Source organism: Netta rufina (assembly GCF_964035555.1).
Source record: "Netta rufina genome assembly, chromosome: 1".
Taxonomy (NCBI): Eukaryota; Metazoa; Chordata; class Aves; order Anseriformes; family Anatidae; genus Netta; species Netta rufina.
Genome location: NC_140123.1, coordinates 29929044 through 29946141, shown reverse-complemented (window position 1 = coordinate 29946141; position 17098 = coordinate 29929044). Strand labels below are relative to the sequence as shown.

General features: G+C 35.2%; 1 protein-coding gene across 1 annotated transcript in view; it reads left to right on the top strand.

Annotated features, from left to right (window-relative positions):
• The window catches only part of LRCH1 (leucine rich repeats and calponin homology domain containing 1), a gene marked incomplete at its 5' end in the record, with an annotated part of 116051 nt that overhangs the window by 79612 nt on the left and 19341 nt on the right, over positions 1 to 17098 (top strand). The window contains 8 exons of the mRNA XM_084296715.1: positions 522 to 611; positions 725 to 761; positions 1301 to 1414; positions 2706 to 2753; positions 3969 to 4041; positions 14620 to 14729; positions 15744 to 15881; positions 16591 to 16668. Coding sequence (XP_084152841.1) covers positions 522 to 611; positions 725 to 761; positions 1301 to 1414; positions 2706 to 2753; positions 3969 to 4041; positions 14620 to 14729; positions 15744 to 15881; positions 16591 to 16668 — 688 coding nt within the window. The remainder of the gene's footprint in view (positions 1 to 521; positions 612 to 724; positions 762 to 1300; positions 1415 to 2705; positions 2754 to 3968; positions 4042 to 14619; positions 14730 to 15743; positions 15882 to 16590; positions 16669 to 17098) is intronic.

Genomic DNA, 17098 nt, shown 5'->3' with positions numbered 1-17098 from the left:
TGCAGAGTTTCATGTCTGCCTATCTTTTGTGTACATTAGCAGTAATTCAGGAAAGGAAAAGCATTTCAGACTCAGTCTTCAATATTTTTAGATGCTTCCTTCGCTCCCTTTTCTGTATTCACTTCTTTCTTCTGATTTGTTGGCTATTGGGAGTTTATTGTTGTGCTGCTTTATTTTCATGCTCTGTAAATTAAATGTGAATATCTTTAGTAGGGTTGTGGATTCTGTTCAGACACAGGGTGCTAGAGGTTGGGTGTAGACATCTTCGGTATTACGTGTAGTAGCATGGTTGTTGGTAGTAAACAGGTCCTTTTGTTTTGATACAAGCTATTGCTCAGGATATTCTGCAGATGTTAATGTTGCTTTGACCAAAGTGGTGATCTCTTTTAAGAAAGAAAATTGATTGGGTTAATACCATGACTAAAAATATTTAATATATTCATTTGTTTGAAATGAAATACATAACAGAGTGGTTACCAAAACTGTATCCCACTGCAATGTTTTTATTTCAAACCTTACAGATTAAACATGGATATTTCAGAGAGCAGTGATGTGAATCTGTATCCCATGGAACCAGCAACAGCTTTAGAATTTCAGGAGTCCACAGTAAAGTGTGTTTATCTACCTTTTTTTTGTAGAAAAAATATTGCATTTGTTAGATTCATCATATTTAAGTTTCTACAAAATAAATTACATATTTGCATTTGTTTATCTTTATACATAGCGGTCAAATGCAGATGGAGATGTCTTCCCTTGGTCAGGTACGTTAATGAGCATATTATTACAAAATACTTGGGGGTGAGGCAGGAAATGAGCCAGCGTCAACTATTAACCTACCAAGTAGGTAAAGGAAAACTGTACTAGGATAGAGGACGCAACTAATTTTTTAAGCTATTTTTGTGGAATTTTATGTATATGTAAACACTCTTTTTCTGTATTCATCATCTGCTTTTGCATACCATTTTTTCCTTTTTTACCTTCTGTGCAGCTTTTCTGTGTGCAGAATGAGTCATCTTTCATGGGCCATTTCTTTCATGTATTCTGTTGGCCATGAGAATAAATTACTATTGTACACAACTTAGTTAAGTGGACTCTTTCTATGTTTGAAGTGAATTAGTTTTAGATTTACAAAATTATCTACCTGTTAGCAGTGGACCTGCAAGTAGATTGTCTCTTTATAGTTCACTTTTCATCACAGTGTTTGTAAGAAATACTTCTGAGGTAATGTTATAGCAAAACAAAAAAATAATACACAATTCTGTTTCTAGTGATTCACAGTCTAAAGTAATTTATCTTGCAGAAAGAAAATGCTGAAGAGGAATTAGAATTTCAGAGGAGGAGGGAATTAATAATGGAGAAAGCCAAGAGTGAAGTGAGAACATGTGAACAGGGTGAAAAATGGCCATTGAGTCAGGTATGTAGGTGTCTAGATACAACAAATATGGAAACATTTGGAATGGAACGGGTCATTTCATTGGTGTATGGAATGTCAGACCCTTTAGTTTAGGCCCTTTGGGATTTGTTTTTGTTGTTGTTGTGTTTGTTTTTTTCCCTAGATTGAGTCTCAAGGTTTGACTGTACATGGGATGTTAAGTAAGACCTATGTCTCAGGAAAAAGGCTGATATAATGAAACGGATGTCTTCCAGTAAATATTACAGTAGTTGTATTTCCCCTGCCAAAAATAAGTCTCATCAAAGTTAGATCTTCAATAAAGTAAACCATCTGGTTCCTCTTCCCCTTCACCCCAAATACCCCAGTTCTTGTAGTACTTTAATAAACTGCTGAATTCTTGTTCCCAGCAGTATATTTAAGGCAAAACTGGCTGGGACCAGGTTGGTAAGATTTATTTCTGTTTATTCTAGCTAGTGCAGTGGCTGAGGTAATATTATGAAAAAAGTCAGTAGCTGGGGATTTTATTTTTCAAGTTAAAGAGGTGGCCAGGGAAGGTCATGTTGCAAAATGGGAGTGAAATCTTCTTTCCCATCTTGCTAACTTTTTGAAAATTCTGAGCATTGTGATCAAGTGTTTCAAGTTCTGTCTTTGATTTTGGTTTCCATTTTTATCTTGATTAAAAAAGTTTGCCTTAATGAAGGGGTTTTGAATTGATATAATTTTATTTTATTTATTTATTTTTTTACCTATGCCAGTGTTGTTTCCGCTGACCGAGTTACGACTAATACAGAATTAATTTAATTATTTTATTTCATAGTTATTTACATGATTTCCATGTTTCCAGTTTTAACTGTAGCAAAAGTGGTAACAAAAGGTATGTTACATTGCAATTATGAAATAAGTTGCTTGAAGAATGCTTCCCTCTTCAAATCTGTATTTAAAATATCTATTCACATATTAAACTTTGTGATGATTTAATTACAAAATCTGCAAAACAAAATTAGCTATTACCTTTGAACCAACAAAGATTCAAATCTTATAAATTTGCTTATGAATCAGTTAGATAAGAAAAAATTGTGCAAATAATTTCCACAAGAAAATTTTGAAGTAATATCTTCAGTGTTCCTCTAGTAGTAAAAATACATATTCACTAAAATTCTTTCAGTAGAGTGCTGAAAACCAAAAAATGTAAAGGTGAAAAGTATTAATATCAATGAGTATCTGACTGTCAAAAGTAAAGTACCCTGTGGTGGTATATGACTAATACAATTTCTGAAATGATCTTTTTCGTTCTTTCTTTCCAAACATGCAGAATGATCTAATTGTTTGGAATACAAGTGGCCAAACCTCTCACAATGAGGTAAGATGTTAGTGCCATTTGTTTGTCTTTTGTATATAGATGATCATTTAGCTCTTTTTAAAAAAAACTTTCTGCATGAATGATTCATAGACTAAATAAAACATGTAATTGAACTTCACAGAAAATATGAGCTTATGAGTAGTTGCTTTGGAAATTATTTAGCCTGTTTCATTTATTCTTGTCCTTATATGGGTTTACTAGAATATAAATAACATTTTCTGGTAAGTTTGTTTCTGAGTTACATAGCTTAGTACAAAACATTTAATCTTAGATCATTCTCCTTTTCTTTTAAAGTTGTCTTTGCTTCACAAGGATTTCCACTGATTACAAGGGATTTTTTTTGCACAGTTGTATGTCACATCCTTGATTAGTTTTTCAAGAAGCAGCTAATTTCATTGATCCTTTTGCCATCACAGTGCAAATTTCAGCAGAAGGTCCAAAAGGGAGACTGTAGGGAACTCTTTATGGAGATTATTTTTATTCATATTTTCTGTGCAGGTACGGGATTTCTTCCTGTATGTTGCACTAAGTATCAGCAGCTCACAAACTCATGAGTACCCAGCCTTGGTGATGGGACTCTTATAGTTCCTCCCAGAGGAATCATTTTGTAAATAGGATTCACACTCTGGAGTTTGGTTATAGGACTCTTCCTGTGTTTCTATTGATAGTATCATGGTTATACCTCACCATTCTCTCTATGCTCCAGTCTATTCTTCGTGCTGCGACTGTTAGCCTAGTTCAGTGTCAAGGGTGATCCTGCTCTGAGGTATATGATTAACTTCCTACTTTCTGCATTTTAGGCAGAATGCAGTGTCCAAGGGAAAGTAGTTTCATTGAATTTATTACCATTCTATGTAAGAAATATCTTAGGGGAAAAAAATGGCCTTTATTTTGTTCTCATAAATGTACTGTGCCACAAAAAGTATGATTGGGACCAAGTAATTTTGTGGGAGAAAACAAAAATAATCATACTTGTTTGTAGCTAGGGGCGGTATCTTGCTGTCTTTGGTCAGAAACTTAAGCTTCTCTTCCAGGAAAAAAAATAAAATTGAATAAATATGGGAGGTTGTTGCATGTTCAATGCTATTTTGGGATCTGATTGTGGTGAAGTAGTTGTAGTGTGCTGTATTTGTAACTTTTGTATTTTATTCAGTCAGTTGTGCTGTGATATTCTGGATTTATTCTTATTTGGATTTGTGTTCTTGAATTACACAGAACAAGGATAAAAGTCCAACAATGTCTCCCACTGCAAACAACGCAATCCCTTTTGGCCTGAAGCCACGATCAGGTAATGTAGGAAAGAAAATCAGCCATACAATTTGTGTGTTTTTTTTTTTTTTTGTGTTATGGATGTTTGTACTTTTTTTTAACCTTCAGAAGGCAATGATGAAACATTCTGTACAATAGTTTAAGGAGTAGAACATTTTAAGGTCATAGGTTTGACTTTAGATTAACATTATAACAGCTATACATTTGATATATTTTACATTCAGAAAACATGTATGTATTTCTTATCCAGAAAACAGTTACTGCTCTGAAAACTGCTTACTGCAGTGAGTTTCTCAGTAGTTATACTTGTGTAAGATTAAGGTTTACTGGAAGATTAGATGCTTACTTCAGTCAGGAGCTGAGTTTCATGAATTTGTAATGTATTAAATCTCCATAACCCTCAATCCTTTAAATATGCAGCAGTTCATTTAAAAAAAAAAAAAAAAAGAAAGAAAGAAAAGGTGGAGAGACAAACTGAACTGTTAACATATTTGAGGACTTGGGTAACCACTTCCTTTAAAAGCAGGATAAGCCACAGGTAAACTTATTTTTAGCTTCTGTGTGCTGAGGTAGTCAGTAGTGATTTTCAATATTGTTAAGTCATCTCACATAATCTCTAAAGAATAACCTTTTTTAATATGCTTTAGTATCTGAAAACTGTAATTCTGGTTTCTCACATTCACCACAAATGCTTTTATTCAAATGCTGGTAAACCACAACAAGCTTCTGGCTTCCATAACAAAATATCTTGGCAATAATGGCAGCAGTTTCATATTTGAATGTATTTTAAGAAATTGTACCCATAGATTTTCTGAAAAAAAAATTAAGAAGTGGTGTTATTTCACCAACCTTGTTCCATGAAGAAGACATTTTAAATTTCCTGTTTCATGACATACAAATGTGACATCTGTTTCCTTGAATTTCATAGTTGGTTGGACTTCTAAACTCTGCCTTTATTCTTTCATGGTCCTGATGCTTTAGGAATGTTTTCTCTTAACATGTAAAAAATGAGTTAAATGATGAACAAATATGTCCTTCTAGGACTTGGGGGAAAAAAAGAAAGAGTAATATCGTTCAGTCCAGCGACATCGTTAAGATAACACTACTGGGAGAAAGACATGCAAAGACAAATGGTCCCACACCGTGTTGCTGCTTTCATAGGAGGTAGCCTGTGTTCTGTTCAGTTAAATCCGCTTCTAGGAGATGGAAGCAACATTGTAGAAGAAAGTACAAGACTGTGACTTCGGATTCAAGTGTTAGTTTAACACATATGTCCTAATCTCGGTGTATCAGTATACAAAGGTGTCCTCTACTTGATGACTGTGATACATAATCGAAGAAAAAATGCTTTCTGAAATAGCCTAGTGAATCTTTTTAGACAACTTCTAGGACTGGACTTACAGGGGTTGCAGTCTCTTGCAACATTCCTACAAGTGTAGTGATGGAAGACCCAGATGATCACAACTCCTCCAGTTCTTCCCCCGTGTCTTTTGAAGCTATATGTAACTTCATTAAATACTAAAGCCAGTTGGTTTTATGCTCTGCACCAATACAAATTTGTATATTTGCATTGCTTTGAGTATGCCAATGCTATGAAGCTGTTTGGTCACAGCTATGAGTTACAGAAAACTTGGTCATCTAAATTGAATTTTCCTTGCCATATTATGCACTACAGAATCACCAAATGAGAGCCATTACTGGACAATTTTTCACTTCATTGCATGCAGTTTCTGTCATGTTACCGCAGATTTATACTGTGGTAAAACAGGTGAATTTGGCAATAGCAAAACTTTCCAACATCAGATAAAGCAGCAGTAAGTTAGCTCTGTAGCACAATGGGACAAAGCATTGCTGTAGAGTAGGGAGACCTCATGTTGTTTCCTCCCACCCTCCTGCTGTAGAATTGCTGTAAAAGTAGTATTTAAATTCGTTTCGCTAACACTTCTGGAAAAAATTACAGATAATAGCTCAAAATACTGGCATATTCATGAATCCTGAACATCTGTCCTCTTAAAGTTGGCTAGCCTGCCATGATTCTCTCGTTCCTTCCCTGTCTTTCAGTTTTGTGAGAGTTTCAACCACTTTATCACTGTCTGAATTTGTGCTCGTTAATTATATACTGCTGTACTGCCCTAAAGCTGAGCTGTACTAGAGCTCCAGCAGTTCTGTGATCCAGGAAAGTTTTTCAGCTCAGTCTGTAATTTATTTTGCTAGCTTTTTCATTTAAGTTCTTCATGGCCTTAGGGAAAACTTTAGAACTCATTGGAAATGATTTTTAGCTATTTACTTCATTAAGGCTTTTACTTGAATTACTTGCTCCTATAAATCTTTTAAACCTGAGGGCAAGATAGATTTTAAAAAATTCTGTGTACATCATGTTCTGTGGGGAAAAATGGCAAATGGTCAATGAAAATATATGCAAGCATACCTTTCTGAAATTGGAGAGTTTATTTTCACAACATTTATTTTCATCTATTTTAAATGGATGTTGTTTTCTGTTTGATATTTTTTTTTACCCTCACTGTTTCATAATGACATGTCTTTTGGAAAGGTGAAAGTAAACCATACCAGGCTCCTGGTTAATGAGCCTAGTTTTTTGAAGTGCATGCACAAATAGAAGTGCTTCCAAAGGATAAACCACAGTAGCTTAAACGTCTGTGTTAGTATTTTCTATATCAGTATATACTGGTATGTGTTCAGGACTGAAGGCCCTTTTATTCTTTCATTTTAAAATGAAGATAAAACATTGGAAAACTCATCTGATGGCTGTCTGGGTATCCAAAGAAAATGTTTTGAAAGGTAATGAATGTGTTTGACTTCTTGACAAATTCTTTTCAAGGATCAGTTGTTTACACAGAAGGTAAAAAGAGATTTTTTTTCCCAATTATTTCCTCTTTTAAAATATTTTATAGAGTATGGCTTCTCAAATAAATATTCAATTTAAAACCTTAAAATTACTGTTGAAAGGAACCAATAATTATAAGTTTACTTAGAACCACAGTTTTGCTCTTGGGATGTGCTTTGGCACTTGGAAAGGGAATCGCTCAAAACAGATAATATATGTAAATCTGTTACACTTGATTCATGAAGTAATTACAACTGGTATCATTCAACATTTTAGAAACAAAGCATTGCAAAGTTCTTGCCATAATCCTTAAAATGAGATAAGAACATCAACTAATACATCTTGCAGCATTCAAAAATATTTTATGCTTTTGTTCTGTGCTGCTTTGACTGCGTTATAGTTTCTGCTGAACAAAGTGGCAGCAACCCAGACAAAAAATAGTAATTGTACCTTTAGAGGATAAAAGAAGCACTGACATAACTTCAAACGACAATGCAGTTTGTAATGGGACGTGAAAAGTTGTTCCCTTGTTTACTTAGCATAATCTTACATGTGAATCCAAATTCTTCATTTTCATAATCTGTAGAGGATTTACAGCACGACGTTGGTGTATGTGGACATGCTTGCCTCGCTGTCCTTCAGTGTTGTTGGAGCACACAGTGATTATTAGAACTTGACAGCGTTTTTCCCTCTTTCAAGGGTTAGTTACTGCTTTTCTAATCTCCGAATATTTATTTGTTCTACTTGTTTTCTCCCCAAGAAGACCAACTGGATTATCTGTGTACTTTGGAAAATCATGCGGATCCTAATTGCCAGTGTAATTAAAGACTGCTTATTATTTTCCATAAATCAGTGTTCTGTTACCCCATGTTGAATTCTTCTCCGAGTTTAGGTTATGCTGACTCAGTTTTGGCTGACCCATTGTCCCAGTAGCGAGAAGCAGTAAACAGGCTTTGAAAAAAGGGATATCTAAGGAGAGAGAGCTCTTGAACCCTTGAATGTGAAAGAAAGTTTAAGGTGAAGTTTTACACAATGTTGTCTGAATTACCATATTTTTTTTAGTACAGATTCCAGAGTCATGGGGGAATGTGAAAGTCTATGCGATGAAGTTTCTTATTATTAGTTTGGAATGGTATAAAATGGGAATTTCCTTTACTTAAAGTAGTAGGTAGTATTCAGAGCAGAAGTAGTTCATTCTCCTAAAACTAAACTGGAGATTATAATGTTGTGTATGTGATTGTAGATAAAAATGTGGAAAACCAAGAAGCAAGGGAAGAGCTCGTTTTGATGGCAGAAATGGTAAAGAACTGAGATCAGGTACAGGAAAAACTCATTAAAGAGTGACATTATTGTTAAGACTAGGGAAGGAGGGATTTAAATTCTGTGATGAAAAGGAAGAAACCAGTGGAAAGCTTTGAAAAGATGGATGGCGTGCTAAAAATAAACAGAGGAGATGTTTTAAGGGTGTCAGTTTCCATTTCAGAGATGCTGAAGAATGGAGATTTGGAGAGAGACAAGTGTGGAGTAGATGTGATGGGGAAGGAATAGAAATGTCCAGTGAAGGATTTGAGGAACAAATAAGAGGGTGCAGAATGGATGGAAAATAGAGGCTATATTGCTGTGCAAGTTAGCTCCATAGTGAGTATCAACTCATTTTATCAACAAACACACCAGGGTGGCCATGACCATGGCATGCTTTTACAGTTGTCTGGTGAACAGGGTCTCCAGATTTACAGCATCTGTGGACATGCGATGTATTTTATTCTCTAGGGAGCCCAGCTGGATCATTACTGAATTTGTGCTTGTTGTAATGCTACAGAGCAGGTTTGTCAAGGCTTGTGGCAAAGACTCAAGATCATCTTTTGGCAGTGTCACATCTCTGTTCCTCGTCCTTAGAAAGTCTGCCAAGGTTGGTGAGGACCAGAACTTCCCTAGGATGGGGGTGGGCCCATTGTAGATTTGAACTTACTGTTGTGGGAGTTGGCAAGAAATGTAAGCAGTGCAGCATAAGCTATTAAGTGATTAAACCAAAAGGAAAACATGTCTAGTACATGTGCTTACAGGGCGTGTTTCAACAGAATAAGAATTATAGGGATAATAGATTTGTGACCTAGCAACATTAACTGGGAAGTTATTGTAATAATATTTTCATATGGATATACACATTATGTTTGGGGGGTGTAGTGTTCTTATGACAGTTGCAAAAATAACTCAATTCCTCTCCAAACTTTTTCCTGTAATTGCTGAAACTTCACAGCAGATGGATATATTTACCTTCTGATTCACAAAGTCAAGTTTTTCATCAGGCTCTAACATAAAATCTATGGGTACTTTTTCTTAAAACTTGGTTGTAAACAATTTGTTTAAAGTGCTATGGTTACAATGCTTCTGTTAAGCTTAACAGCTTTAACTGCACATGCAATGTATAGTTTGCAAGTACTAACATATAACTTTTCGCTCTTTTTATTCTGCACCATCTTTCATTCTTTTCTTCCAAAAAAAAAAAAAATGCATTTTATATTGATCACCTTTGAATTGCATCTTCATCATTGCCATAAAACCCTAATGCCATATATGAAATGCTGCTGCCCGCCCTTTTCCCCCACCCCGGTCCTTGCACCACTGTGTTTGGACTGGCTGTCACTCCCCTCCAGCAGACCCATCCCTCAGTCTTCCTCCTATCTCCTTCAACACACTGACACAGGCACAAACATGGGACAACTTTAGCTACAGTATACCATCTGAAGGAGACAGTGACAATGGTAGGTGTTCCATGCATAATTTACTTGATTTTATGTTTTCAAAAACCGCAATATGTGGAAAATGTCCCAAGTGGCTAAGGATGAAAGAAAGTACTCGTAAGGGAATGTTTATAAGACCAAATGCCTCAAAGGATGCATGTTAATTTTCTGCACAATATGTAGTATCAAAAGCAACTGAGTAGAGTGCCACTGTTTGCAAGTCTGGCAAAACACCTTTTCTCGTGATACCCACTCCCAGAGCTATTTCCAGCATAGCTTTATTTATTTCTTTTACTTTCAGGGGTTTATATAAAGTTGGACATAAACAAAAATTTTGCTGCTGTCTTTTCGGCATTTTTATTCACAAATTTTTTAGATAGCGACTCTTAAATTATCCAGCTCCAGTTATTGAAGGTGTGTAACTAACTTACTTAAAGAGGAATCCATGATGAAGCAAAGCTGGAAGAATCAGATAAGCAAAAATAGTGCTTTCTGTTCAAACTGTTAGCAAGCTGTCAAACTTCTCTGTTCATACTGAAGGCCATACATTAGTGGATGTTGGTTTTGCTTCTTTTGTTTTTCTCCAAAGTGTTACTGTACGTTGAGTCAGATGCAAAGTTGATCTTGTGTGGGCTAACAAGGTCTTACACTGCATTAATATTTCAACATCAGATTGCATCGGAGTGAAGAAACAGAACCTAAATGAAAAACCATTTACAAATCTTTGTTAAATAGAGGTATCGTTTAAAAGTAGGGTGATCTTCCAGCTGCCTTAAATTAGAAGAGTGCTTGTTGGAAGGCAAGGAAACTGTCAAAAGCATTAGACTGAAGCCAAGCCCACAAATCTTGAATGATAAATGCCAACATTTAGTTTAGAATACTTATGTTCTTATTTCAGTTCACTACTTGACAATACTTGCTATTGCCACTGTTTCCTTGACTGTAAAGTCCTAGCAGCATATATAAGGAACCTGCTTTTTAAAGTAATTTGCAATGAAACACAAGTAGGATGGAAAAATGAATCTTGTTGCCACGATGGTATGAAGTTATCTTGACATATCGCCAATGACAACTCTAACAGCTAAAGGCAAGCTACAAGTACTTCTGACAATGCAGGGTCTGTTTGTGTTTTAGGTCAAAATAAATAAATCATTGGGTAGGTTACTCTGCCTGCAATACTGGTATATTCCAGACAAAAAGCAATTAGTGTATTGTTTATTCTTTTTTGTTTGTTTTGGAAAGGCATATCTTTTCTGACAGCAGTAGTCTGTTGGCAGTTGAGAAAAATGGGACTCACATAGTTGATTTTATTGGACTTGATGTTGTGTATTTCTGATAGTGAGAATTTTATAAAGGCAGCTCAGTAAAACATAATTATTAGGAAGATAAGGCTTCTGCAGACCCTTTCCTGTTAAACAGGAAGAGAAGTGTAGCACTTCCTACATATATATAATGAATGTTCCAAGTAATAACATATCGAAATTGGGAGCATCTTATTTCAAGAATGTGGTAAAATCCAAGTTTTTTTTTTTTTTTTTTTGCCAGTTTTGAGAAGCTGGTTACAGTGTCCTGATAGTCTTTCAGATTTCTCACCAACATCTTCAAACTGTACTTGCTGCAAGAGAATATTTTTCATTATTTTATTCAACATTGTACATAATGAAACCATATTCAGGAATTTAGCATTTGTTCTTTGACTTCTATGCAGTACAGATACCAATAAGGATTGTAACTAAAAGAGTAGTTCATTAATGTTTGGTGACTAAAATAATTTTGGTGACCTCGGGTAGAACCCTAGGAGTCCAACTGGCTGTACACCATGGCCATCAGATGGACATTGGATGTGTTTGAATTTATCAGTTAAGTGTATATGATAGTAAATTGATTTTTTTAAGCAGTTTAACACTGTTGCAGCCAACTTTCTTGAAAATTACTACTACCTATAATTAACTTGCACTGATTTAAATGCAAAATAGATTCCGCTTTGCAGTCCTTTGAGACTTATGTAGAGTACAGTGGTGGTCATTCAGACTTGAGCCTGATTTAAGATATATAGCCAGAAGCTAATATTATCTTTCCCTTTATACAATGTTGTGTCCTGTTTCTTTAGCACTGTGCCTCTGCTTTCATCACTTCTGAAGTGGTGCAAGTCTTGGAGTTAAACTAAAACATTCCCACATTAACAAACAATTTCTTTCAGTGTATATAGGAAACAATTATAAAAGACTTTTATTATTTCATTGCTATTTTTTGCAACCTTTTAAATAAGTTTTCTTAGTAGAAATCTTGTCTCACTGAAAATTTTCACAAGGAAATTTGTCTGTTATGGTAATGTGTAGACTACATAGAATCACAGTGTCCTGAGTTGGAAGGGACCCACAAGGATCATCGAGTCCAACTCCTGTGTCCCCAAAGGACCACCCAAAAAATCAGTCTATGTGTCTGAGAGCATTGTCCAAAAGCTTCTTGAACCCCGGCAGGCTCAGTGCCGTGACCAACACATACTATGTGCTTATTAATAATTAACCGTTGAGCTTATTGAGTCTTGTAAAATACATAAATTTATTGGAACAACACTAATTTAATAACCTTGGTTGACCATGGATTCAGAAAGCAGAAATTCTACTACTATCTGACAGGGAAAAACAGACCTTCAGGCCTGTGTGTGTGAGATGCGGGCTCCCCTTGCTGGAAAATGTGTGTAATGCAGAGAAGCAAGCAATATTTCAGGCTGCCAAGATACCCTGGTTTAGAAAACTTTTCTTTAAACTTCAGTATGTAGCTGGAACTTGCAGTAACCAGTACTTCTGAGATTTGTGTGTGTTTATATACATTAGTTAACCTTACTTTATTTTTGTTTAACTTTTTAATTTTTGCAACTTTTAATTGCAGTTTCCTACTGCCTTGAGATTAGCCTTCCTGCTGCTGCTTAGTCGAATGTCTGTTTCATTTAGGAATAGGATCAAATAACTAATGTTGCCATTTACTTTTCATTAATAGAGTCTGAAACCTGAAGGAACTATATTTGGGACATTTATACTGACTTAGCAAAGGCCTAAACAAAGACAGCTAAGGCCAAGCTGAATGAAGGCCCTGATAATATTCCATGATACTTGCAAAATTGAACATAATTATGAAATAATGCTTTCAAAGAGAATTATCTTTGAAATGTTGCTGCTAAAGCTACGGTGGCATTTAAATACCATTTGAATAGGGTATTACTCTTTGAGGATTAAAACTATGTCTGTGTGAGTCAAGTAGTGAAAGGAATCAAGTTTGGTAACCCAGGCCATAATTTATGGTATTGTATTGTTTATTGTGCCTTGGGTGAGTAACCTAAAGGTATGTCAGGAGCTGAGCTCCATCTTTACTGTGTAAGTAAGCAATAATTGCTTCCTGCTCGCTGAGCTGCCTTAGGTAGTGTCTTTCTCCCTCCCTTTGACCAGAGAAGGAGCTTAGATTATTACTATTATTTATTATTTCTTCTATTGAAGCTTTGTTTTGTTTATGTTGAGTTGTGGATGCTAGAGAGTGCACTTTTGCCTGTTAGCCCTGTACTGATCTGGGAGCTTCATTAACATCTTAGTTTGTCAGAATGTAGATGAAATTTCCTTCTACCAAGACTTCAATTTCTTATTTTCCTATGTATTATAAGGACTGATTTTGACAATTCAGCCTATTAGCTGCATTGTGACCTAAACAAAAATGATTGGGATGCCACAATTTTTAATGGGACGTCAGAATTACTCTGATTACACCAGTCTGCACCTACCATACACTGAAAGTAATTCATCATTTACTTCTGTAGTTGGAGTAAAAGTTTGATTTGCCCTTTAGGAAATAAAAGGCTGTTCTTTTCCATTATGTTACCTATTGACACTAAGATTATCCTCTTTCCTTTGGCAATATTAGCAAGCAGTCATCTCAGCTGTGACTACTACTCAAAGATGTAGAGAAGCCAGCTGCTGAATTTGAGATAAGAGTCTGGATTGATACCTACTGTCTGCAACAAATTTAGGCAACCCCAAAAAAACCCAAGGCTGCTTCATAGCCTGTAACAAATTTCTGTAACCAGGCTGCTGTATTTAGTGGGCTGCTCCTTTCTAACGTTAGATGAGCAGGAGAGTAATACGAATATTTTGCTGCCTTAAATAAATAAAATTGAGATGGAGCTGGTTAAAACCAGAGGTTTCTACGCTTAATACTTCCCGCTCCCCTGGTTCATACTTAAGAGTGTCCTGTTGCATTCAGAAGGAGAGATGCAGGAAAATAATAACACAAAATCGTCTCTCTTAAGCACTGTCATTGGCCATAATAATCAGGTTGGCCCTTAATTTGTCTGAGTGGTGACAGTTTCATTTTGTGAAATAACAACCAAGCATACATCGTGCTCTTTAGAGCCATTCAAAACAGTCAATGATCACAAAATAAGAAAGTGTACGGGTGTGTATATATACAATGATCTCATGTAATTATTCCAAGGAATTGTACGTTAAAATGCACACATACTGAATGGCTGTAATGTTCAGTTTCTAGAAATCAAACCCATATTTTTGCTTGTCTGGTAGGGTTTTCTTGTTTGTTTGTTTTTGTTTGTTTTAATTTTTTTTTAGTGTAACCTTATCTAGTAAGCAGTTATCCTGCCTAAGAAGATGCTTGTCACGTGTTAGAGCATCTTGTAGGAGAGGGTTCTCCTTCAAAGAATAAGAGATGCTCCTTGCCATGTTAGGAAGTTTTCTATAGACCAGAATCTCCAAGACACGGTGCAGGTGCTTAATCATCTGACAGACGTTGCCTGTCACAATATGGATTTAGTCCAAAAAAACAAACAAAAAAAAAATCCACTCCATTGATGGTACATGGTGCTGTTCAGAGCTGTCCTCCTGACAAAAGAGAAATTTTCTAATGTTTTTTGCTGGAGATGGTGCCTCAAGATTTTTCTTAATTTGAAAATGAATACGTCAAGCTGTTTATTTTTTAAAACTAAAACCTGTCTTTTTAAAAATCACAGTGTTCTTAAGACCTCAAAGAAATTTGGAATCAATAGACCCGCAATTTACAATTCGAAGGAAAATGGAGCAGATGAGAGAAGAGAGGGAGCTTGTGGAACAGCTGCGTGAGGTATGTGTGTGTTGGTAGAATTGTGCTAATAGAACATATATTTTATGTGTTCGTTGGGAAAGTTGCAGAAATAAGATATTTTAAAATGTTAAATGAGACAGCATTACTTCTCTGAATTGTGTTGGTGAAACTTACCCTGAAGTGCCTTAACCCAGTCAGGTGTTTGTACTTCAGAAAAGGTCTTTTGAATGGGAAATAACAATGAGAGTTTCTGGCGTGACATATGGTTAAATGGCATGCCCTGCACTGGTGGAATTAATAGTTCATGTAATTTCAGCAGAAAGGATGAAGTGATTATCTCTGAGTGTTAGAATTTAAGAGTTGTCTGTAAGTGTACTGTTGGAGTGTTTTTAAAATGGAAGCACAATTTAAGGAATTCATCATATGTAACAATCTTACTATAGTTTTTTGTTTTTAAAATTCTTAAATATTTTCAAAGTATTTGTAATATCAAATTCTTTTCAATGAGACTTCTGGTTTATTTAAGAGATTTTTTGGGTATGTGTTATAGCAGAATGTTTTGCTTTGTTGCCTGTCTTTTTTAATCACTCTAGTGCTTCATAAGGAGTTTTTAGACTCCTAGGGAATGATTGCCTTTTACTCGTTGTCATTGATGGAAACCATATAATTCTGTTTGAAAGTACTGCTGATAAAATTTGGATAAGTAGAAAACTTGGGGGAATAGTGAAAGAAAGGAGCCACATGTAGTGCAATCACATGATTATATGCACATATGTTTTTATGTGCTTGTGCACAAAAATAAATGCATATTATGACAGCAGCATTTGAAGTGTTGCCTACCTTTAAAGGAATGTATGTAATTCTGTGACCAGCATGGGAGGAGGATGGATTGATTTGTAGTTTTTAAGGAATTAGTTATATGAGAAGTGGGTTTCTTGGTAAACCAAAACTGCATGCAGATCTAACACCATGGGAGGAGAAGATGAGGATATACATGCCTTTTTTCCTTCTTTTGTTTTTGTGTTGAAGCATGTATGTGTTCTTCATTTGCAGAACATTGAAACAAGACTAAAGATTTGTTTGCCTGAAGACTTGGGGTCTGCTCTGATGGATGGCGTAGTTCTCTGCCATTTAGTAAATCACGTTCGACCTCGTTCGGTAGCAAGTATTCATGTACCTTCACCAGCAGTAGTAAGTTGAATGTTTCTTCTTGTCTTCATTGCTTGTTTTTGTGGGAGCAGAATAGATGAGGACTTGGGGGTATTGAAAAAGGGGAAAAAAAAAAAAAAGAAAAACAACAAACAAACAAAAAAAAACCACCTAGTTTAATGCCGTATTGCCCTTCTTTCACATCTTGCATTGAGCAAGTAAAATAATGTTTTTCCAATATACTTTTTACTAACGTGTTTCCATAAGTATTGGGTGGATAGTCCTTAGTGAGACAAATTCTAAAAGTATTTGAAATTCTACTCTAACAAATTTATTCTTCAGACATGGAAAATTATGTATAGCTATTATATATTTGTGAGTACTTAAAACATGAAAAAATGTAAAAAGCTCTATCACAGTTAAATCTGTCCCCCTTGTTGTAGGTTGAAATGCATCATCAGTTTACTTGCTGTTCAGAGAAACGTCTTCTGTCACAGAACATGATGTTTTAGAACCTGACAAGCTGAATAAATGTGTGAATGATTAGACATCTAAATGTGTTGATGGCTTTAATAACTAAGTAAAAGCACAAGGCATCCACAATTTATGTACTCAGATTATATTTATATGCACTATGTTTTTAGAATGCTGGAAAAAACAAAACAAAACAAAAACACAATAGATTAACTTACTGACTGAATGAATTTCTTGACTTATTTTACCATGGTCTATTTTTTTCTTGTTTTTACAGCCTAAACTTAGCATGGCCAAATGCAGGAGAAATGTTGAAAACTTTCTGGATGCATGTAGAAAACTGGGGATACCAGAGGTAATTTAATTAAATTGCCATTTCCAGATGATCAAAAATGCAAAGCACGTGAATTAATTTAGAGTTTAAGGATAACCTTATGAAATAGCAGTTTTCAGCAATAAAGACATATTACTTACTTCCATTTTTGTTTAATTATATGATTTAATGCTACTTTAGTGCGTTTAAGTAGTTGATGTCATAGCACTTAAGAATTGCTTATTTTGTCTTAAATTAGTAATTCAGTGTTATCCCCAGTACCACCTTATGTTTGAACTGGAAAATGACTAAGGAACGTGGTAATTAGGTAATAATAATGTAGTTAGGCAGAAATTTGCTCATTTTTCCATATACACCTATAATTGCATTTTTACATATTGTTTTTAGAAGATGGACTTCATTCTTTTTAATTGATTTTCCTTTTTTACCATATTAAGTACTCAGTAGTATG